At 41.7% G+C, this 24351-nt stretch overlaps 1 protein-coding gene across 2 annotated transcripts in view; it reads left to right on the top strand.

Annotated features, from left to right (window-relative positions):
• Positions 1–24351, top strand: part of antxr2a (ANTXR cell adhesion molecule 2a) — an 85697-nt gene that overhangs the window by 27686 nt on the left and 33660 nt on the right. For both annotated transcript variants that reach the window (XM_031305419.2, XM_035997283.1), the window contains exons 11-16: positions 7083–7161; positions 9051–9146; positions 15512–15562; positions 16178–16267; positions 18127–18297; positions 19005–19085. In XM_031305419.2, coding sequence (XP_031161279.1) covers positions 7083–7161; positions 9051–9146; positions 15512–15562; positions 16178–16267; positions 18127–18297; positions 19005–19085 — 568 coding nt within the window. The remainder of the gene's footprint in view (positions 1–7082; positions 7162–9050; positions 9147–15511; positions 15563–16177; positions 16268–18126; positions 18298–19004; positions 19086–24351) is intronic.

Below are 24351 nucleotides of genomic sequence, written 5' to 3'. Positions count from 1 at the left end.
CAAAAATATAGCATAAATGAACAGATCATTAGTTTTTTAATATTACAAGTTATTGCATTTAAAAAAAAACATTTCCAACTTTGAGAATGCACACATTATTACATGCTGACTATTGTGATATTTAATGCATGTCCATAGGAATTATCACTGAGAGTAAATATTGTATTTTTTTAAAGATAATATTGTTGTTTTGCATACTTATCTAGGTGCGAGTCATATTTAATGTACAGTATTTTATATATATATATATAATAAGGAATAATAAGGTAACAAACACACAAAAAACCCTCATGCAGGGAAGATAGTCAAAAATGTTTAGTGGATAAACATGGTTTAAGGAGAACGCTTGTGCAATGTTTTTATTTTTAATTTAATGGACCTTCTATCTTATGACATTGCGCAAAATTCGGACACGTAATTGTCAGTTACTTTTTGCCTTTTGATGCAGATTTGCATGTGCAGATTGTGCAGCCTCGAAGAAGTTTTGTAGCCTCAGAGTTCTTTCTTTCTTTACTTTTTTGATTTTGTTTTACCGCAGGTCACTGCTTCTTTTCATCCAGCTGCTAGCAGTGCTGTATTTGATACTTGTTCCAGCTGGCGTGTGGTGAAAATTGCCTGCAAACCCTCAGCACTCAGGAAATAAACACACAAATCATTTGATGGGTTGAAGGAAAAAATATATTGTAAACAGTATATGTTGGAGAGATACCTGAGTAGAGAAGCTAGTTGCCCCGCTTGCTCTGCTACTTTACTTTCACATGCATCACTTTCAGTAAAATTGGAAATTCCCACAATGCAGTGGAAGTGCAACCACCTGATTTTTCTCACATTTTAATACAACTGGGCTTACAGTAGCAACTACTGGACTTACTTCTTGCTTTATCCAGAAATCAGCTTTATCAACCAACTCGCCAAGGATGCAGTAAAAAGATGATCTGGATCGACTACATCTGTAAGCCACAGGCCTACAGCGCCTGCTACGACCTGATAGGACCTGAGCTGATACTACGTGCACGCCATTTGCAAAAGGCCTGCTTGATTAACTCTTGGCTGCCGATGGTGACCCATTAAGTAGTTAGCTGGTACGGGCGGTGAGTAAACACATCTGCTGGAGGGGCCTTAAAAGGATGTGCGACAGATGCAGCCATTCCCTTTTCCACGCTCCCCATTTAAATAATTCACCATGCACTGACAATCCCTGCACCCAGGACCACCTGCATGGAACAGCGGAGCCTGGAAACTTCCGTCTCCGTCCATCTGTCAGCTTCTGCTCCATCACCGCTACCGGCGCACAGGGCGCTCCGTTAACACGGCTCTACTCAGCCGAAAAAGAATCGCCTTTTCATTGCGCATTCCTTCTCCACGTTTCCCCTTTTTGTTAACCATGTTTTATACACGCGAGGCCTTCTCCTCAGTGCTGCTTGAACTTATGTCTTGACCTCATAAACATGGTTTGCTAGGGAACACATTCAGATGCAGCAGTCACCCGAGTTGAGGTGCTCAGCTGCAGCTTCCTGTCCCAGCGGGGAGCTTGGAGCAGGCGGCTCCACATTCAGCCTCGATGTCCAGGAATCACAGTGTCCTCAGTTGGTCATCGAGCAGCGTAAGAGCACTCACGGCGGAGGCATCATCTGTGCTGACAGCTGCGTCATCCGGCTCGAAACACTGGCATCTGCTGATGGCCCACCACCCTGCTACCTCCCCCCTCTGTGTGTCCCCAATAAGAGTCCCAGCATCCCCTGCTGGGGCGTCGATCGAGAGGTTAAGTGGCTGCGCTCTTGCTGCAGCATGTCCTCACCTGGTGTTTTCACAATAACGGTGGAGGGCAAAAAACAACTGAGGGAGAAGTCGACACCTGCTTTACAAAGCAGGTACAGTAGCTAATGCTAATGCTCGTCAATAATTAAACGCGCTGTCCCAGGGCTGCTGCAGGCAGAGGCATCATTCCATCTGCTCCAGTGTGGGTATGGAGATGTCCTGTTGTTTGATTGTCCTCCATGTTGTGGGACAGACATGTTGGATGTGCAGTGATTGCCACATGATGAAATTGGAACTAGCTTTCTTTGATTGAAGGATGCAAGGAGCAGTGTGTCAGCTTCAGATCTTGCAGTAAATGCGCAATGTCAGAAGATTCAAGCTCTTTTTGGTACTGGAAAACAAAAAATTTGCAATAAACTGAAAGATACAATTCTGAAATTTCTAGGTGACAATCTTATGGTCCAACACGTTCTCTAGATCAACTGAAAAGCTAATCTATACAAGACTAAGAATCAATTTTAGTTGAAAAATCTCCTTATCTGACTTCTACTTTGTGACATTTCTCGAATGCACAGGATGCTTGTTTTAGCCAGCTGACTACAAATCACGTTTAGTTTACATCATGGTTCCCAACATTTTTGGCTTGTGACCTATTGAAATGATATAATGTCCATTTGTGACCGCTCATCACTGGTTATGCTTTTATTGTGGATATTATGAGCAGTTCAACCAACAAGAGTTTTTGTATTTTTTATTTTGAAGGGTTTTCAAGGCCTTAAGTACCCAGCAAGTCTGAAAAATAAACAGAATTTTGAGTAACGATTGTTTTCCCTTTCTCACCCCTTTTAAACACTGTGTGAGTTATCTTGAGAGACTCTTTGAAACAAAACTTTATATCACAGCTGATCAGTTGTAAATCCTGCAGCTGGGTTTCCATTAATTTCTGTATGATCTGAAAATGTACGGTAAATGTAAGTTTTGCAGTGTTCTAAATTGAAATAGTCGGATAAAAGGTAAACATTTGTGGTTAAGAAGTTGTATCGTGCAACACACTAGTATGGTCCTTGCCAGAAAACATCACTTTAATTGTGTAGCATCAGTCTGTTTGTTAGAGTGCATGTCACTCTTTCCAAATGGTGGATGTCTCACAACTTCTCATCTGGTCCCCAGGCTTCATGAGGCGGCCGAGTTTCCTCCCCTCCGTCAGAACTTCTGCCACACAAACTGGTGCAGAGTGATGACTCCTGGATGCCGAGTGACAGGCCTTGCATATGCTCTGCCGTGAATTATTCAGCCTCCTCAATTTTCACATCTTTAAGGGAAGTTTGAAAGCCATTAGCGTCACCATTGTCAGCCGCTCCAGCTGTATCGCATCACCAAAGCTTAGTGTCACGGTGGGCTTACTTTGTGACAGATTATAGCGAGCCCGGGGACAAAGTATTTCCAACGCCGGGCCAGAGATCTGCAGCGGGAAGAAGCCTTCTGCCATTCAACTGGTGTCCCTGGGAGCCTGTGTGGCTTTCTACCCAAATTTTGACTGATCCCTCGGCCCCATGACAATCTGCCCTCTCATCTCCCATTTATTCCAACGTAACCATCGACCCACCAAGCAGCTGCAGCCCTTTCCTCAGTGTCACCTACTGGCTTTCACCATGGCAAAGTTAAATGACAGCGAGCGTTTGTTTTAAATTATTCATCCAGCTCTTTTTTTTTTTTTTAAGTCACTTAGTTGCCTTTTTTCTTTCTTTTTAACCCTTTTTTATGCTCTTCATTATCTCCGCCAAGGAGGTTTTTTTTCGGCTCGGTTTGTTTGTTTTGTTTGTCAGCAAGATAAAGGTAAAACTACTGGCTCGATTTTCAGGAAACTTGTTGGAAGGGTCTAGCATGGACCAAGGAAGAACCCATGTAATTTTAGAGCTGATCCGCGTTCACGGGGCGGATACACAAATTATTTTTCACTTTCCTTAACATTGCGAGATAAGGCATTTGTGCTGCATTCCTGTGGTGTCAGAAGAATCAGAAAAATAAGTTCCCGACTAGGAAAATTCACACTTAAAATTGTGAATTAGGGCGTGCCTTGGCGAGGTCTGCGCTCTCTGGCTGCCCTTCTAGTTTCCTGTTTGTGCTTGATGTTGCCTATTTAACAATCAGTAATGGCCCTCACTGTGGTTTTGCAACAAGAAAAAAAATGATTTTAGAGCATAAATGTTTTGGTGCACCATCAACAGATATGCACATGGTAGGCCTTCACAAAAAACTGTTACTTACAGTTTACTATTAGCAATTTATCGGCCATGTTTTTTTTTCTCAATTAATCAGTTCATCAAACACACCCATCAAGTTTCCAGAGCAACACTATGACATCTTCCAATTCCTTATTTGTTTGCCAACAGTCCAAAGCCCCAAAGATTTTTGATTTACAGATATAAAACAAATCTTTGTCATTTTTTTCTTGACAAATGATTTAAACAATTAGGTCATTATCAAAATCTTAGAATAATGTTCTGTCGAGCAGTCATTTTTACACAGTGGCACAGAATAACCACTTTAAATAGACGTCACCCAGCTACTAATCATCATTCTTTTGTTAATCTTCCTGGAGATAAAAGGATGAAAATAAGAAGAGCATGACTTATGCCTGCGTGCTGGAGCCGATTCTGTCTACTCAACAGTAACTCGCTAAATGTCTCAGGGAAGAAGAAAAAAGGCTCTGCTGACTATGGTTGGGTTGTGGTGCGTTAAGGATGTCCAGCGATGTAAGGCAAGGAGCGGGGTCGGCGTTCGTTCATCAGTGTAACTCGCTTGGGAGCTTTCCTCCTTCACACACCGAGGTCCACACCTCCAGCTTGATTAACAACCTGCCCGCCATTATCACGGATTGAGAGTGTCAGCTAAATTAGCCTCTCCCCTCATCCATTCAGCACAAGCACTTAGTTAACATGCAAGGACCTGGAACGGCTTCGTTGAGCTGCAGAGGCATGCAGCGTTCCTTGAATCCACATCGGACACAAAGGGATGTTTTCTGATCGAAACAAACTGGTTCAAAGTCGAAATGAAGGAGTTTTTAAATCCTTTAGAGTGTTCTCATTTGTTGGGAATTAAAACCTTCATGATTAAGTAAAGTAGAGACCACAAAGGTGCCTTTTTTAATGGGCGTGCACAGTCCAACCTCCTATATAGGTAGGTAGGATCAGGGGCAAACAATTTACACAAACCAAAAACCTGTCAGAGAAACAGGGCACAGATCAAAGTGTGTGGAATACACATGTAGAAATATTCATTTTTTTTTTTTTATGTCACTGTGAGGCTGCCTCATCATTATTTCAGTGAAATTGTGTTTTACCATTGGTTTTTATACTCATTTCTCTGTCGCAAAGTTCAATGGAATTTCTTAGGAGCAAGGATGAACATCTCATTGTCAACCCTTATACACCCCACTCCTCTCAATAAAACCTTTCAGACTGTTGCTGTAACAACAGTGTTAGTGCTCATGGAGTAAACTGCGATGTCACCTTATCAAAAAAATCAACACACTTCATAAAATGTCTCTATAACGTCAAAACCATTCAGAATAATTGTCCTCTACTTGTCTATTGCTGCTTTAATTGAGCCCGCAATTTGTTTGTCTGGTTTATTAATGACTCTGCCCAGCTAAACCATCCCTTACAAATAGATTAAATGGTATAAATGAAAAAGAAATCTTGATCACAGCTAAGATTACCTGATTTTAAAAAGTGACTTGAATAATAACATAATAGAATAAAGAAATAAAAGAGGGAAAAAAAAGACAAGTGGAAGCATCAACAAGTTGAGTTAAATGTCAAAGTTCATCTGGTTTTAAAGCTCTATGAATTGAATTTTAAATATTTAGCATGGGTAGATTAGGAAAGGTGCAAAGAAGTCAGTTTAGAATATTTAGAATCCGCCGCATAGTAATGGACACAAGGTCTGGTTGCTCATCTGTTCTGAACCACAGGAGAATTGGTGGCCCAAGGCACAGCCTCGGGCAAAATCCAAAGCAAAGAGCTCTCTTGTTATTATTCCGCAGCACCAGTTTTTATGCAGGCCTCCCCTGTACGCTACCACACACTCACAGCTGGCCCCTCACACACAATACCACTATGCGTACTTCTTTCTCTCCTCTTTTTTTGTGTTGCAGGGAGGATTTCAGGCGTTCCCTATCCTGAATTCTCATTAAACCTGCGGTAATTGGATTGGGCGTAATAGACATATGGAAATTGCGGTGCCGTTCATCATTAGGGTTTTAATTGCCCCTATTTTGGCGTCCGCATTACCCCCCTCTAAATAAGTCATAGGAGTTCACGGGCCTTGTTACTGCTCGTCAGGTTACTTCATCCACACATGCTGACGGCTGTGATAATGACAGGATTTCCTCCCTCTGAGTTTGACCATTTAGTTTGTACCCATTGTGTTCTTTACTAAGCCTTGTGCTAATGTGAGCGCTGGACTTGTTACTCATTTTTTTAACAGGTATTCCATGTTAAATATTACAATTTAACTCTTTTTCTGTCACTGGAAGTCATAGTTTTGTAGGACCGTATGGATGTATGTCCTTTGAGGAAATTCCGAGTATTGATATTGGAAAAAGGTTTACTCAGAAACATAAACATTTTTGGTTATTATCCCTCATATTTCAGTAATAAAGGAATTGTGACAAATATGTCTACTAAAAGAAAACCTGGACATTCCTTACCAATCTTTTTTTTTTTTTTTTTTAAATCTATGTAGACTTGATAGACAAAGAATTTTGTCAATTTTGACCATACATCTGTCTGCTGATGTTGTCTCTATCCAAAAGAAAAAGAAGCACACAATTTTGTTGTGCGGATAAAAAAACTGAAAAAATATTACGATGTGTTTCCCTCCTGGAGATTAAAGAGATATCATATCAACTGTGGCATAATGTTTATAGAGTAACCTTTATGATGACAGCAAAAAAAATGACAGCTGTAAATTAAATCATTATAATTGGTAAATATAGATAAAATACAACACACTCTTTTAAAAGGTAAATAGCTGCATTTATATTGATATTGATACATATACATGCAGCATAGAAAAACATTTCTACATGTACTTTCTACACCTGCTGGTAAATCAGCTCATGTTTTGTGTACATTTAGATTTCTTTGTCATGTTATGAAGTGTATCTCTTGCAAGATTAATGTGGGACACCTGGAGGATAAACTGATGAAAGGAGACTCTTTAACAGTTGTTTTCTCTCCTATTGAGTTCACTTTGTATGTATCTGATACAGTTAATTGAACATATTACTGTGACCCTAATTAAACTCTTCTTTACAGGACTATGGATGTTCTCATCAGCCTAAACCACGGCCAGTCCTTCATCTCCAGCGCCTACACCATCACTGCTTCCACATGTGTGAGTCTGAGTTACCTCCATATTTGAAACAAAATTGAAGCATCTTAAATGTGTACGTTTTATAGAACACACTTCTGACTTGAAAACAGCTTTTTTTTTTTAACAACCTTAACCTCATTGCCTCAATTCATGTTTCAGTTAGTGTTGCTCATATTGTGGTTTGAGGACGTGATTGTCACTGTCCTTAGAAGCAGAACTCCCTCATCCTGTTTCGTGTTTATCAAGAGACCAGTCATATTATTTCACAGTTATGATTGTCATGCACGCAATATGGAAGCACGGAAACTTATGAAATTGTTAACACAAGGTAAAAATACTTGCAGTTTACATTATAACCTTGCAAAATAGTGCTGGGTGATATGACAATATATATTGTCAAATTGATATAAAATGGATTATTGTATATATTTTTCTATATCACGATGCCGAAAAACCAGCGGTTTATTTATTTAAAGTGCCCATATTATGAAAAAATCACTTTTTCTGGGATTTGGGGTGTTATGTTGTGTCTCTGGTGCTTCCACACACATACAAACTTTGAAAAAAATCCATCCATGCTGTTTAGAGTGAGATACGGTTTCTGAATGTGTCCTGCCTTCAGTCTCTGGGTGAGCTGTTCAAAATCGGCACGGCTTGTGACGTCACAAGCCGAAACGAGCAGGCTAACCGCAACCATTAGCTCGTAGCGTTAGCATGCTAACGCTAATGCTAACGCTAGCATGCTAACGCTAGCATGCTACCTCGTTCTCAATAGCAAAGCACTGCTACAACACACAAGTTCACCATAATCTACAAAAGAACTACTTAGATGTGCGCCCTCATTTAGAAGTCTCCCAGCTAATCCTGCCTTGTAACTGACCGAAGTTGTAAAAACAGCCTATTTTTTACTCTTCATTTTAGTCTATGGAGCTAGCTAGCTGACATGATCTACATCTGAGCTACTGCGCATGTGCGAGTGCAATCAAAGATAGTACAGAAGAAGAAGAAGAAAAGAGGTCTCACTCTGTAGCTAAAACAGAGACCAGGTGAAAAGAGGAGCTGCAGCAGTGAGAGAGAGCACTGCAGTACAACAAAAATATGGTGTTTTTTGAAAATTAAACCATGTAAACCTATTCTGGTACAACCTTAAAATACAATTATGAATCTGAAAATGAGCATAATATGGCTGCTTTAAGTCCAAATGATATTTTCATAATTTGGACTACGCTTGACGTTCTGATCCTTGCTTGCTATGTTCATTTTGCACTGAAGTTCTTATTAGAATGAGTAAAAACTCTGTACTTTTCATTTCATGAAGCCATGTATTCAGAATGTACATGTGCACTTTGAGTTGTTTAACATTCTGTTAATTGTTTTATGTATGTACTGTGTATTGCAGCTGTGTATTGCAGCTCTATATATATATAATTTTATATGTATTGTAATTTTATATGGCATGTAATCAGGGCGTCATTGGAAATGAGAGCTTGCTCTCAATTGGCCCTCCCTGAATAAATAAAAGTAATATATATTTGCCACACAGGAAAAATTGGCTTTGCCATGTAGACTACTTATTGAAATGATATATGATATATATCGTTATCGAGATTTGAAATGACCTTTATCGGGATAGAAGATTTTAGCCATATTGCCCAGCCCTAAGGATCATCTTTTTGCCTTTTTGTATACATATTGTATCCAAATTATTATTCGTAACATGTACAATCATTTGACCATTTTGCGTCCCTGTGTGTAATCAACTAAAACCAAATGATTGTGGGGGTTTAGTTATTTTATTGATCTTTATGTGTCTGCATCTCATCTTTGCTGAGATTTCTCCATCAGCTAATTACCAGAGATTTTGTTCTAGAATGAATAAACTGATTACTTTTGTCATTTTCTCCTTCTAGTCAGATGGTTGGGCGGTGGCGATAGTCTTCCTGGTGCTGCTGATCCTCACCGCTCTGGCCCTCATGTGGTGGTTCTGGCCTCTTTGCTGCACAGTGGTGAGTGTTGCTACACTGCTCATAACATTTTCAACTTTGGGCAACCAAGAAACAACGGCAGGTTCTGTGCTGGCAAAACATGCCAAATAACTTAAAGGTTGCCTGCTTGGCCTGCAATAAAAAATAATGGAAATCATGCTCACTGCTACCTTCTAGATCTGATGAGCTAGTCAAAAAAAAACAATTTTGTGAGCACAGAGTTCATATGAAAACTGGTTTCTAAGAATAAATTGTAGTTGGGGAAGCGGTTCAAAGCGTGTGGCGTTTATGCGCACTTAGAAAGCCCAAAGCTGTAACCATAAACCACTGATAACCAGGTCAGTGCCTGGTTTAACTGTGTCCCAGGCTGTTCGTACACACCAAGCTCAGCATCGTGCATCAGCTGGCTGTGAAGGGAAGTGGTGTCAAACATCTGTTGACATCCGGTTTAATTCGATCATCCACGGTGGCGTAGCAACACCACAGAGGAAGAACCTCAAACAGGAAGTGAAGAGCCCACATCCTGCACATCAGTGGCTGATCATACACACACTTTCTGAGATGAGATGAAGGAATTTTCATGTGAACAAACTGTGTTAAAAAACAAAACCAGAGAATAATGTGAGTGACAGATTGCATAGAAGTTAACAAAATCTCTGTTTGCCCAGGACTAATATTGGGCCTACCTGGGGACTGAAGTGATTAATAATAATCACAGAGAATATTAATGGTTTAATCACATTTGAATCTTTCATGCCCATGCTCCAGCTTAGAATACTCACTCTGTTTTGGTAAACACAAATCTTTTTTTCCCCCTAATCCTGTCAGTCAGTGTTTAATTTCAGCTGCACTTTGTGTTTGGCCCTTGGATTCTTCGCCTCTTACTCCTCCTACTACTATTATTATTATTATTTTTTTTTTTTTTTTTTTTTCTCTAACTTCCTTTTTAATCAAGAATGGAGGCAGTATCTAAATCTGGTGAGGAAAGGGCAGAACGCATGTTTTGCTTTGCTAAATCTGGTTTGACCAATTTAGAAGGGGCAAAATATACCAGTTACAACAAAGTTCTTGCATACCATAAAGCCTTATTAACAGGCACACAATTTGATTTTCAATTCTTCATCAAGTAAGACTTTTTCAGCAGCACTGGCAGCATACATATACATTTGACTGGGAAGAAACCTAGCAGTCGAACACACCAGCCACCTCCTTGCATCCATACAAATAAAGGCCAGTGCACTCTTCCAAGTTCTTTTTATTTCCAGTAAGAACATATTATACTAAAGAAAGATTCACAGACATTATGTTGCTTTAAACTACATCAATCAGCCAAAGTAACAGAAATAATGACGTCATGAAAAAGGGTGGCTGATTAGTTAAAATATTTCTCTTTAACTTTAAATATTCCTGACCATATATGCAACAATCAGAGTTAAAGGTTGGAAAACAAAACCTCCTTAGTTGTTACTCAGAAACAAACCTGCATCATCAGAACTGTGTGGGTCTGGTGAGTTTGATCAGATTTGATTGATGGTGCTGGAAACATAAGCAAACAACCCACCAACTGTCTTAACATTTTTAGTCATATTGTTAAACCCTGATTGGTGCACGGAGGCAATAATAGTAATATAATAATAAACTTTATTTATATAGCACCTTTTATAACATAAAATGCAGCTCAAAGTGCTACATGACTTCATGTTTTATCAACGTAAGTTCTTTCCACTTCAAGCCAGTGAGAATGGCGCAGAGGAAAACGGCACAAACAGAAATGTCTCATGTGAAACCCAAACTGTTATAACTTTGGCAGAAAATAGTGTGTTCTTGTCGAATTCACTATATATCACTATAGTAAGAGGTTGTTTGGAAAAAAATAAATATTTCAGGGCCCTTTAACGGTGGAGTCAGCAATTCCAATCCAACACACTTTTTGTCAAATTCAGCCAATATCTCCTCATGGATCGCTAACTGTCAGTTCTGTGTGTGCGCTGAAAAAACATCCGATGTTCATACACTGCCCTGGCTCTGTAAATGGGAAACAAACAAAGTTGTCCGAGCAACACAACACAAGGACACGGGAAAGAACATGGATGTATAAAGAGAAAGGCAGTGGGAGCGAGAGGGATGGTAAGAAAAAGAACTGATAGGAGAGTGTGTTTTTTTTTTTTAGTTTAAATATCAATAATTGTTCTCCAGAATCACAGACTCCACCTTTTGAGGTATAAACAAAACGGTGAAAGCAAGCCAATATTGGCTAAAGATCTCATCATACAGTTCATTGAAATTAATTTGTATGAATGCAGGGAGTTGCTGTTGCTGTACATAGCTATGTTCCTGGTGCTGTTTGGCTAAATTAATTTGGCAGCATACATATATATATATATATATATATATATATATATATATATATATATATATATATATATATATATTATATATATATATATATATATATATATATATATATATAAATATATAAATATAAATAAATAAATAAATAAATAAATTGGGCGCCTAGGTGGCTCACCTGGTGGAGCAGGTGCCCATGTATAGGGGTTAGGGTTAGTTTAACCCTTTCTCAGATCTCTGTACGGTAAATCCAGACAGCTATATACTATCTGAGTTTTCTGTTGCATGACTAAAACAACTTTTGAGCGTACACGTTCCACCAAAACAAGTTCCTTCCTGAGGCTATTTTGCAGCGGCAGTGCGGCTTTTCCCAGTGCCTAGCACCGCCCAAGACGATTGTGATTGGTTTAAAAAAATGCCAATAAACCAGAGCACGTTTTTCTCCCATCCAGGAATGCTGTGCAGACTAGCCAGACCCTCCACCTCCGCAGCGCCACGGTGGAGGAAGGTCTGGCAAAGCGAGACTAAGTACAAATAAATGGCAGCATGCAGGAGTTTTGAAAGGACAAAATACATAATATTGACTCAGGTTTAGAGGCTCTGGTGATTAAAGAGAATTTCATTAGTAACTGCAAATGTGTTTGTCCAAATGTGGACGTTAGAAGGTTATCATTGGTTCCACACATCGCCACATGTCACTGGTCCCATGTGGACAGTGTTTGTTAAGGTGGAACTTGAGGCTGTATGTAATTAATGAATCTTGAAATTCTGAGCTGTCCTTTATTGTTTCCCTTTCAACAACTTGATTGTGGTTGGTGGAAGGTATTTCTTTCTGTAATCCATTGTTTAAACTTGTAAACTTCTTTAGTCTGGATATTCATGAGAACTGCTTTCATCCCCTTTGGAAAAACAGCCTCACCCACTTAACCGTTTACAAATATCCACAACAGATTATCGTTTGGGGCTATGAGAGAGGGGCTGCAGATGGTACACCCTGGTCTTTTTCTGTGTCTCTGCTTTTTTTCTACTGAGATCTGATGAAGGCAAATTTGCCCTCCACCACCGCTTCCCGCTCACCCGCGCCGCCCCTTAAATGATAGACGTCACCTGGCTTTGTGGACCTGAAGGGAGCCCATCCAGGATGAGATGGAAGCATATTTTGGAAAACCAACAAAGGCATTAAAATGTAAACCCCCTGCAGCATGTCTGGCCGCGAACGTGTTTGTCTTGGTGGAGAGAGCTGCTGTTGCCTTCCATCGAGGGACGCGGCAGAATAGGAGGGCCATGTGTGGCTTGTTAATATTTAAACCCCCAGTCTGCCAGGTTTCAGCAGTCGGGATGAGGCCACACACACACACACACACACACACACACACACGCCCAACCTCTTTCCCACAATACCTCTCTCTCTTTCTCTCTCTCTCTCTCTCTGCCTCTCTCCCACATGGATTGATGCCAAGAGAGAGGTCATACAAGCTGTGGAGTGGTAATTTCTTTGTTTATGATTTGTTTGGAAATTAAACTTCAAATCAAAGGATTGAGAATCGGAGATGTAGTTTTGAATTACATCGCCAGTTTTTCCAAATTGCAAATGATTCACTGCTAAATTGGATGCACTTTTGGACTATTGTCCAACTCAGTTGGTGCTTAATATGTTAATAATCTCAGATTACTTCATGTGATTTCATGCTCAAAGTTGTCAGCGTTGCTCTCTGATCCAGAACTTTTATCTTCTTTTGTTTCTGTTCCCCCTCAGAATCATTTATATTTTCTACAAATGGGTTCAAAAAACACAAATAATTTTTAAATTTCTAAATATGCTACCTGCCACTGATCCATCACGATAAGCCTCCTGAAACAGCTTGACACAACACGGTTTGAGCTGTAGGTTGGGAACGAACAGATTATCAAGTCCAGTTGGACAGTTCTGGAGACAGCCATATGGGAGTGGTACCCCGAGCCCCTCTGATTGGTCCGATTCCCTCCGGAGTCATGGCTGTTGTGGCGAGCCGCTGGGGCTGATGTCAGGCGGCTAAGTATCCTGCGGTTTAGTTTTTAATTACGCCGCTGAGCGCTCCTCTTCACATCTGTCCATCAGGTAGCTGGGAAAGAACAGCAGAGCCCCGTCATTTGTATAAGGCTTTATTTATCCCACAATATGTCCAGGAAATCTGCTGCATAATTACTTAATAAAAAGAGATAATCCTGTCAACGGAAGGTGTGGCTGAAATGACGTTAATCAGCGTATGGAGAGGCTACCAGTAGACCTTCACTGGATTTGCTTACCGCCAGTTGTGTGTCAGAGAGCAATTAATTAACCCTAATTGATAATTTTTCATTATTCTAATGACAGCAGTATGTGGAGAGCGTGATGGTATCCCCGTGCTTAACAGTGAATGAAACAGCTGTTAGGATCTATGATATGCCATTATTACATTGCTCGTTTCTCCCTCCAAAACAAATTTAGCAAATGCATAACCAGTGATGACAGTGAAGTATCTGTCTTTGATGACTAATGGACAAAGGTCTGTCTTCCACTTTGCCGCACACCTCAAGTTGAGAAATGTCCTCACTGTAATTATATATGCAGTATTTATAGGCCAGCTACTGTACTCTGTGTGTAGTGCAAATGTCCACCACTGTGTAAGAGGGGAACAGTGAAATGAGGCTTATCTCAGACCAACCCTGGGAAAATCTGGGTGGAGAAGTCAACAGGAAACACTCTTTCCTTTTTTATCTATCTTGGCTAATGAGCAAAGTACTACACCTCATTTTCATTATCATTTAATCTTCAATAAACATTGTTAGTTAGACATTCTTAGTTGCTACCTTTGTCCAACACGAAGATATTTAGTTCACAATGATATCAAACAGAAAAAAGAGCAAATGCAACACCTTTGTTGGAACCAGATCAAGTTTGGCATTGTTTCTTGAACTTAGACAATGATTATACTAGATGAATAGATTCACTTAGATGAATTGATTATCAAAATAGTTTTTTTGTCAATTGGGGGCTATGCATGTATGGTTACTTAAATCCCACAATCTTCAGACACCATAGAAAGGGACTCTGTTTTAGGAGTTACAGCCCTGCTCTCTGTAGTGACTGTGACTTACAGCTCCTGAAACCTGAGACCACTACACATCTTTCCAGCGTGATCCCTCTTATAGATGGAGTGAGTGGCAGTGGTGTCTTCAGCAATCCTGCAGTAAAAAGTTGGACATCAGTATGTGAAGCGTCTGACTGACACCTGACAAATGTCAAAGCTCTTTGCTTTGCGATGCACATCTGAAAAACCCAGTAGAGGCATCTTGTCCTTGAGTGGAATCACATTGTGGACAACCTGCTCCTCAGGTGCCATGTCATCCAGTGTTGTCATGAACAATGCCGCGTGTGTGTGTGTGTGTGTGTGTGTGTGTGTGTGTGTGTGTGTGTGTGTGTGTGTGTGTGTGTGTGTGTGTGTGTGTGTGTGTGTGTGTGTGTGTGTGTGTGTGTGTGTGTGTGTGTGTGTGTGTGTGTGTGTGTGTGTGTGTGTGTGTGTCGCCACTCATCTTCCACGCAGACAGGGGCTTGGAGCTGAGCCCGAGCCTCCTCCTCTGTATCTCATTGGAGCTAATTAACTCCTTAGGACTTTATGATTGGGGGGATTGCTTGGGAGCACTGAACCCAATCCAATTAATTAAGAGCTAAACGGGCAGCGGTGCTCACCCCAAAGACTCCCCTGTCAACAAGTTGATTTTCAGCTTTTCTTTATTTTGCACGGGGGGCCCCTGTTGTTGGTTTACAAGCAGAATCCTTGTAATCAGTAGTCAGCGGGGCGATGGGGTGCCAGTTGCAGTTACACAGCGTCCTGGCAGCGGCAGCGTCTCCGCTTTGAGACGAGCTCAGGGGACGTCTCTGTTTGACTCAGTCACCTGTCACGAATCACCTCCGTCAGCCTCGTCTATGCTCGTCTTGACAAGGTTCGAGCTTGTGTGTGTATACGTCCCTTGATGGACTTTGTGCTGACGCGCTTTTGCTTTTTCTGTTTATCCAGGTCATCAAAGACCCGCCGCCACCTCCTCCACCAGCCCGTCCTCCACCACCTGTGAGTACATCCCAGACTATATACTGCACTTCGATATACCATGTTGAATATGACTTAAACAAGGATATCATCAACATTAATTTAGCTTTAAAACATTTTTAAAGGAATATTTCCACAATTTTTGTAACTGGGTTTATTGACTTTCTTTCCAAGAGTTTGATGAGAAGATTGGATGTTTTTTTTTTTTTTGTGTTCTGTATGAAGTTATAGAGCCAGGAAGTGCTTAGCCTAGCTTAACATAAAGACTGCTAAAGATGTTACTCAAACTAAAACCGCAGAGGAATGAAAAATAATGAAGGAAATTAACTCGTTATTTAGTTTAAATATTTTAAATTTCTTAAACCATGTAGTAAGAATTGATGGCTGTAGCAGAAGTAAGGACATGAGTGTCTCTTCCTTCCTGACAAAATGACGTAAATGAGTCTTTCCTGTTGTAAAGTACATTCAAATATTGATACGTGGAATTGAAAGAAAATAGAACAATAGTAAGTGCACTACCTTCCTTTTGTAGATGGTTGTCGTTTACAAGAATAAAGTTTTCACATGGCTCCAACTACAATACACTTATTTATAGTGTACATGAGTATGAGTCTCTAATTTCCCTTTCTTTTAAAGGAGCCAGAGGAGCTCCCCAAGAAGAAGTGGCCGACTGTGGACGCCTCCTACTATGGAGGAAGAGGAGCTGGAGGGATCAAACGCATGGAGGTCAGAGCCTAGATATTATCCCCCGACATATTGCTTTCAGGAACATGAAACACTTTCATCGCAGTCACAAAGACTCAAAGTCTCTTCCATTGTGTTTGACACATGAATCTCCTTGAAGTTGTCTCCGTGTGAAGTGATTTGAGCAGCAAATTGTTTAAACATTAGGGCAATCTTCTCTTATCAAATCTAACCAGCTAAAAGGAGCTGAAATCCTACAAAAATCCGAGACAGCAGGAAGTGTCACATTTCTGACAGCTGGTATCCTGTGAACGTGCACCATGTTTAGACAAAAACTGCTGACAGTCAGTGTTTTCTCTGAAGCTACAAGTTTGTTGAGTAACACAGGCAGCAAGAGGAGGGACCGTCTGACTGACCGGCCGGCCCGCTGTCCTCGTCAGTCCACTGATGCCTCTGACATGACAGGCCCTGCCATCTCGTCCTTGGCCGTCCGGGCCTGATTGGATCAAGTCATTGCCACGATGAAGGATTGAGTGCGGCTGTCATCTTGACATATCCACCTCACCCACTTCTCCTCTCCACCTCCCCCTTCTCAACTCCCAAACCTTGGCAGCCCCTTTTGTTATCCGCCTCCTCCGAAGGGAATCCAGGTTTAAAGGCGAGCTCCCCTCCTCCCCCCTCGCTGTTTTACCCCCTACAGCTTCTCAGCCCCGAGGAAGTTGGTGGCGTTGCAGGGATTTCCAACCAGCCTCAGGGAGATCCAATCTTTTAACTTTTTCCCCCACGAGTGTTGGTGAGCTGCGAGCCCAGCTATCCCGTGCTCCCTTCCATCTGTAGCAGATTGATTCCCACCGACAGGCCCGTCTCCACTTCTGAACACACACCCCCCCCCACGTCATGCTGAGAAAACCGCCTCCACCTCCACCGATCTGCTGCTGCCAATATTTCAAACGCGTATTGAGCCGACTGAGGTGACAATGTATCTTTTATTCATCGCAGCCTTCTCTTTTGTTGATGCGGCAGGCCAGAGATGTATCCCAGAGATGATTCTGAAAAGCTGTTCTATATTGTCACGGCTTAACCTACAGCTTGAAAACTGTGTCGCTAATTAATCACCTCTCCCCATTTATGTGACGGTGGATTTTTTTTTATCTCCTCCCTGCAACAGATGTGATGAATTCAATTAAGAAGCAGGACAGCTTAACTAACACACAGGCCTGCATTCACACGCTCACACAATAACACATTATACCACATGCAAATATGCTTATTAATAAAAGCAAAAACAGGTTTTCAAGTCATTTCATTTTCTCATGGATAATATAGTGATAGCAGTAGTCCAACTCCCTCCTCTGCCTCGTTATTGGCTGCTATGGATGATATTTAGTAGTTTATGACACTTACAGTTTATGACCGGATATATCCAGCTCTGTGGCTTCAATTTTGATCATTCTTTTTAATTTTTTATCTAGCTCTCGTTTGTTCCCCAGTTTAATGAAAGTGAAATCCTAATTTGCTGCAGTACGGTTGTTTGTCTTTGTTTTGGGAAATTGTGGTGGACATTTTATAAGCCAAAGTCCAAGCGGATGTCCTCAAGATGTTTTTTCAACCAAAACAGTAGTAGTTCTTCAATTATATCAAACAGAGAAACGCAGCAAATCCCCATATTTGAGAAGCTGGAACCAGGAAAGGTTTGGCATTTTAGCTTGATAAATTGTTGCGGACTTATTTTTCATTGAAGATAACCTGCCCAGCCCTACGAATGACTAACCAGTTACTCGACTAATAGGTTCAGCACTAATGTAATTTTGATATTTTGTAAGTATGAACGTAAAAAAAACAACAGAATGAGCTATTTGTGTCTCTTAAACTGGTCCTGTGTGTGGTTTTTACCTCTCCAGGTGCGCTGGGGCGAGAAGGGCTCTACCGAGGAGGGGGCCAGGCTGGAGAAAGCCAAGAACGCCGTAGTGTCCATACCAGAGGATGTAGAGGAGCCGATGATCAAACGTCCCACTCCGAGGGCTGCCCCCACCTACTGTCAAAACGAGACCAAATGGTACACTCCCATCAAGGTGAGCGTTACTACAGCAACTGATTTGACTGAAGATGTTGGGGGTTTGTTGTACGGCTGGGCGATATGGATCAAATCAGATATCGCGATATTCTTGTCCTAATACCTCAATGTCGATATTGTGGCGATATTATAGGGTTGACAATTGGTGCTTTAACAAAATATCTTCACAATGACATTTAAGATAAATAATCATCAGTAATGTGGACATAATGTCTAAATGGGTAATGGTAAAAATAATAGAAGAGCTACAACAGTCTGGTAAGTTCAGAAAATCACATAACTTTACTGTAATGTAGCCTCTAAAACCAGGAAAAGACAACACTTAAGCCATTTACGATATTACGATATCCAAAATCTAAGACGATATATCTAGTCTCATATCACGATATCAATATAATATCGATATATTACCCAGCTCTAGTTTGTTGTCTTTCAGAATGAATGTTTTTCAGTTCTCTTCCCTCTAACTAACAATGTTTGTCATTTGATATATTATGTAACAAAATCATCAGGTCAGGGGTCCACTTACTAGCGCTTTAAAGCATTTAACAGCCTCTTGTGGTCTTCATTCAGCACCTAAAAGCTAGGAATTAGTCCTTTGAGCTTACAGTATATTATTTTGTTACAAAGAGTTAAAAACAAACTTCAGTACTCACTCAAAATGTGATGTTGCTGAACTAAAATCCCATTTTTCTTTTTTATCAGGGTCGTCTTGACGCTTTGTGGGCTCTGCTGGGGCGGCAGTATGACAGAGTTTCCCTCATGCGACCCACAGATTCAGACAAGGTAAGCAAGGGAAAAGAACCTATAACGCTTTCAGCTCTTGACACTCATGTTCCCAGTGGAAAAATGTATTTGCAGGGACGCCTAAAATACAAACCATGCAAATATGCAGAGGCATGCAAGATTGAATAAACAATGGAAGTGTACGTGGGTGTTTTACTGTAGGGTGTATGTGGGATACAGTTAATCAGCGTCAGAGTGTTGTGTTCCGTTTTTTGCTGCACAAACCTAAAGCCTGAAGTGCATGAGTCAAAATGTCATCAGTGGTCAGCTATGCAGTTTGTTGTATTCGGGGAGAGAATTCCCTGCATCAGTCAGCAGTGTGCATGGTCTTCTTCTTTTTTGACTTTTTAATGTTGTTGTAACCCTTCTATAAAAGCCCTAATAATGACTATTGTGATCTTTAGAATGACCTAATTTGAGTATTTGATCCTTCTAAATCTTTTGAGTCACCACAATTAGAGTTAAGAATGTATTATTTTATTGCAGTATTGAATTACAGCTGTGGAGGTACAATAATCTGTGTACTGGCTCTTAGCACAGGAAGCTGCTGGCACGAGTTAAGCATTGTGTTGTTGTTACCTAACTGGGCCGATGTGAGCTGCAGCTGCAACAGCTCACCGAGGGAAGCATGACAGGGACAACCTAATATGGTCAAACTCTTGACTTTTTTTTCAACATCCGTCAGAGAAGAGGAAGCATATCGGCTCCACAAACCGACACACTGAAACCTGACGCCTCGCAGGCGGTTAGGACAGCGCGCTGCTCACAAACCGCCACCAAGTCAGAGTTAACCAGATGTTTTGAAATGTTCTTAGCTTTTTTAAAGCAGCAGTTGATCCAACAAACCACAGCATAGGCTGTAGACACTGAGCTATATCTCAAAATGAATAACATACATTAGAATCAGTTTGCAGAAGGTGGAGCATTTAGATTTCGTTTTTTGTAACCAGATTTCAGGCCCAGAAACCAATTTTCATGGATCTCTTTTTATGTAGTCACTCCTACACACTTTTGTACAGTAGTTTGTAAATGAAGTGAAGTATTGCATAAGCTGTACAGGAAAAAAATGACTCATCTGCACATACATACCTACTGTATAAATGCCTTTTATCCACTTTGGTGGGCACTTCCTCTTCACACAGTGGTCTGAGAAGGGTTTTTTAATGGTTCACAGAATGATGTCAGACTGAAAAAGTCTCCAAGTGGAATAACGTTTACTGCTCTGTAGAACATGGAAAAAACCAAGCCGGTCGGCCAGCTGTGAGCCTGCCAGTTGCTACCCAGTGCTCTTTAGAAAAACTCTGAATGCCAGAAGATGCACTATAAAAAGTAAACAAACAAATGCTAGGTCAAAAGATGTCCAGATATCATGGTTAAATCTGAGCAAAATTTGGTTGAAATGCTAGTTTTTAGACATGTATGATTTTTTTTTAAACTTGTATAGTCAGTGGCCATATTCCAACATGTAGTTGGGACCTGCTACATACAGTATAGTGCATATAATAACTGAAGTGCTGTCAACAGCAGTTATATGTAACCTAGACCTTTTAGAAAACTACAACTTTTTAACCGAAGCCACGTTAACCACGTTTAAACTTGGCTAGGAGTCACCTAGACATCTCTTGACCTACTAATCACATAATCAATGCTTTCTTTGCTAGTCTTAAGTAATACCAGTGCAGGTAGTCGTAAGTGTCCGTCTAAAGGCAAAAAGGACACAAGTATGATGTGAGTTGGCTTCACTGCCATGATAAATTGTTAACAAATGGGCTGGGGCTGTTTGTGTTGTGTCTTGAGGACAAGGTTTGACCAAACCTACATATTTTCCTGCAGTACGCTTGTTGGAAAGACGTGTTGAAATGACAACGAATCCTCTGCCCAATATATAATAATCCAACTGAGTTTGACTTTTAAGCATAAAAAGGGCAGAATGTGGAAACATCATGGCTGCAGCTCCCACAGTGTAAAAGATGATGGATGTTCCCACACAGGTCAGCTCATTTGCTCCGAGCAAACTGTTTGGAAGTGTAGGAAACAGAGTGAAGCCCACTGGTGAGTAAACACAGTTGTGTCAAAGCACTCAGGAGTGAAGGAAACATGGAAGAAAAGCTGTCAGTGCAGTCCTTGGCACCGCTGGCTCACTGCATTCACATGCCGATCACTGCGCCAAACTCCACTTTTAAGTCTTTGATTAAGACTGTACACAGCAGACATGGACAATCAAACAGGAGGCCACGGAGCTTGTGTGTGTTTGAAGTTACATACTAACGGCGCAGTAGACCACTGAATATTGGTAAAAATTAAAATGTTTTTTTTTTTTTTAAGTGAGTCATGATGTTTTTTAATCCCCAATTGGTTTACTGTTGAATTTCAACACCGTATTTCCAGCAAGACAATAACCAACGTCTTGTCTTCTTAGAGAGCTGATGGTGAGTTAGTAGCCTGGTATTAATGAGACATGCGTGTGATATTGGGCTGAACAAATAAACTTGACTTGATCAAAGTGAGAGGAGTCTGGACTGTCTGGTGGGAGGTTAGGTGTAGATGGCAGAGTGGGCAGCGGTGACGTGTATGAGGGAGAGGAGCAGCGGAGGAAGGGGAGGGGAGGAAGGGCAGTGGTCTTTGATGGTAGACAGGAAACCACAAGGGTCATGAATTTTTCAGCGGCTGCATCCGCGGGGTTACAAGGACTCGTACAGGTGTAAGGAAGCAGGTTGTCACAGACATCTGTTCAGCACGGGGACCCGGTGTCCATACTACCCCCTCACCTCCCCCTTTCCTTGCCGAGCTTCTATCCTCACCCCTCTTCCCTCCCTCAGCAGACTCCCTTCCTGACCCTCCCTCCCTCAGTGCTGCCGCCCGGAGCCAGACTGCTGGATTGTCAGCAGATGCAGAAGAGAGACAGAGACAGAAAATGAAAGTGAAACAGTTTTTTTCTCTCTTTTTTTTTTCTGGTCTCACATTTAGCGCCCGAGGGCCTTCAACACCAAAGGTAGAGTGGGGGTGGACACAGCTGCAGTGCCGAACTTGCCCCAGGCACAAATAAAGAGATCTAATGTGGTTTGACTGTGTTGTCGGTGAGACCAGGGAGCTGGGGAGGCACTTCAGAGCCAACTTAGCACAGCAACATCTGCCGCCAAGTTTTGCTGGGTATCGACTGGGGACAGTAGGTAGAGAGAGAGAGAGAGAGAGATTTTTTTTTAAGGAGGTGGTTGTGTGCCTGCATGTGCGTTTTCAGTAATCTCCCCCCCCCCCTCCATACCTTCACACTTTGTATTGTTTTCTAAAAGCAGCTGTCAACAAAATGTCCAACTGAGGTGTGCAATGACGGATGCATCACCATACATTAAACCCTCTGTGTCCTCCTACAGAAGAAGACACACGCCAGAAACCGAGAACAGGCGTTGGAGTTCTTCTGAGTCCATGTGGATTTCCATTTGTTCCTCTTGCTCGCATCTGTTCCTCACCAAGGGGACGTGTGGGCTGAGTATGCTGGTGTGTGGAGGTATTATCTGATGGACCTTTATGCTGTTGCTGAACCATGTGTGTTGTTGAGTTTATGAAGTGAGTGAGTTAGACCATTCGCTGATGAGTTGGAGTTTCCCCATTGGCCGTTGCTCTTTCAAAATTAATCTGCACGACAGTGTTTCTGCTGGTAACGTCTTTCCCCCAATATCATCATCTGATCCACTTTCTCAATACATATGCGGTTGTTGTTGTTGTTGCTGCACAACATGTTTGTTACTCCACCTGCAAAGCCCAGAAAGCCTCATTTGTGTGTGAGAACAGAAATTACAGCATTAAAGGTTGTCAAGTGGTAGTAATATGCAGTGAAGGTTATTAGTTCACTACGGCGGAATATCCCTGTAACAATTTGGCCACAATTAGCACATGTACACGATCCAGCCATATACCAGCTGTCGACTGAGGACTCGAGTAAGATGGGCAAGATTTCCCCCCCTAAAATGCATCTAAGAAACTGTACAGATGAAGAACACGTGAGGCTGTAAACTACAGTCGAAGAGGCAGCTTCCCACCTCTCTGTGTCTCTTCTTCCTCCGCTCTTCCCTCAGCTGGTTTATCTTTTCTTCTCCCTGCCAGCGCTCGGTGTCCCGGCTGTGACAGCGTCTTAATTTAACGGCTGTCGGTGCTGTGGGAGTGTGTAATTAAGTGACTGTAAGCAGAGGGACTCCACGGACCTGCTCTGGAAGAATCCCGTCAGATGGAGGGATGAGAGCTAAAAGGACAGATGTAAAAGGGAGGTGTAAGAAAAAAAACGGGGGAAAAACAAGGACAAGGCCGGCATAAGCCAAGGGCCACCGAGGCTAGAGGTGACAGTCTGCTTGCCTGGCGCCGCACGGCATGGCATGGCATGGCATGGCAGAGCTGTCCTTGGAGGTCACAGTAATACAGCTCAGTGTCGTGCCTGCCGGTTCTCAGGGCTCAATTAGGGTGCTGCGAGGTGATTGCATGGAAATAGAGCCAAGTAAATCATTAGACTTGAAATTGGACGAAGATATTTGCTTTAAGTTTCAGTATTTGACTGGCATGAAGGTGCTACATGTAGCATTTTAACATCAGCATTTACCACATTAATTTTGAGAAAAGAGTATAATTACTGTAAACAAACAAGCCCGTGTCTGAGAGGATAGGCAGCCACTCTTTGGCCTCTTCACTGCATTTTTACATTGTGAGCCACGGGTCACATTTTGTGGGAAATGTACCTCCAGCGCAAATGGAGCTCAAGTTTCTATCAGAGTTTCTCTCAATGGCAGATGGTAGAGGAGTGAACAGCTGATGGGGCAAAATCTCATTTACAATTAAAGGAACGGTGGCCCAATGGTTAGCACTGTGGCCTCACAGCAAGAAGGTACCGGGTTTGAACCCTGGTCGTCCTGGGTCTTTTAGTGTGGAGTTTGCATGTTTTCCCCATGTCTGTGTGGGCTTTCTCTCCAGGTGCTCCTGTTTCCCCCACCACTAAAAACATGTTCCCCTCCCTCTCTGTGTGGTGAGCGCCTGGCGTCGTAAGACTGCCGTGCATTTCCCAGGTGGGTGCTACACGTTGGTGGTGGTAGAGAGTAGCCCCCCCCCCGAAGCGCTTTGAGTGTCTATGATTAAGCTCTATATACATGTAATGAATTATTCATTATTAATGTGTTTGTCTTCAGAAAAAAAAATGTGATCAAAACATCATCTTTGTAACAAGAACTGAGGAGGATGCAGACTTTTGGAGCAATGCCACTGATTTTGTTCCTTCTAAACAAGT

The sequence above is a fragment of the Sander lucioperca genome, chromosome 2 (assembly GCF_008315115.2).
Source record: "Sander lucioperca isolate FBNREF2018 chromosome 2, SLUC_FBN_1.2, whole genome shotgun sequence".
Taxonomy (NCBI): Eukaryota; Metazoa; Chordata; class Actinopteri; order Perciformes; family Percidae; genus Sander; species Sander lucioperca.
This window is presented reverse-complemented; position numbering and strand designations above follow the sequence as displayed.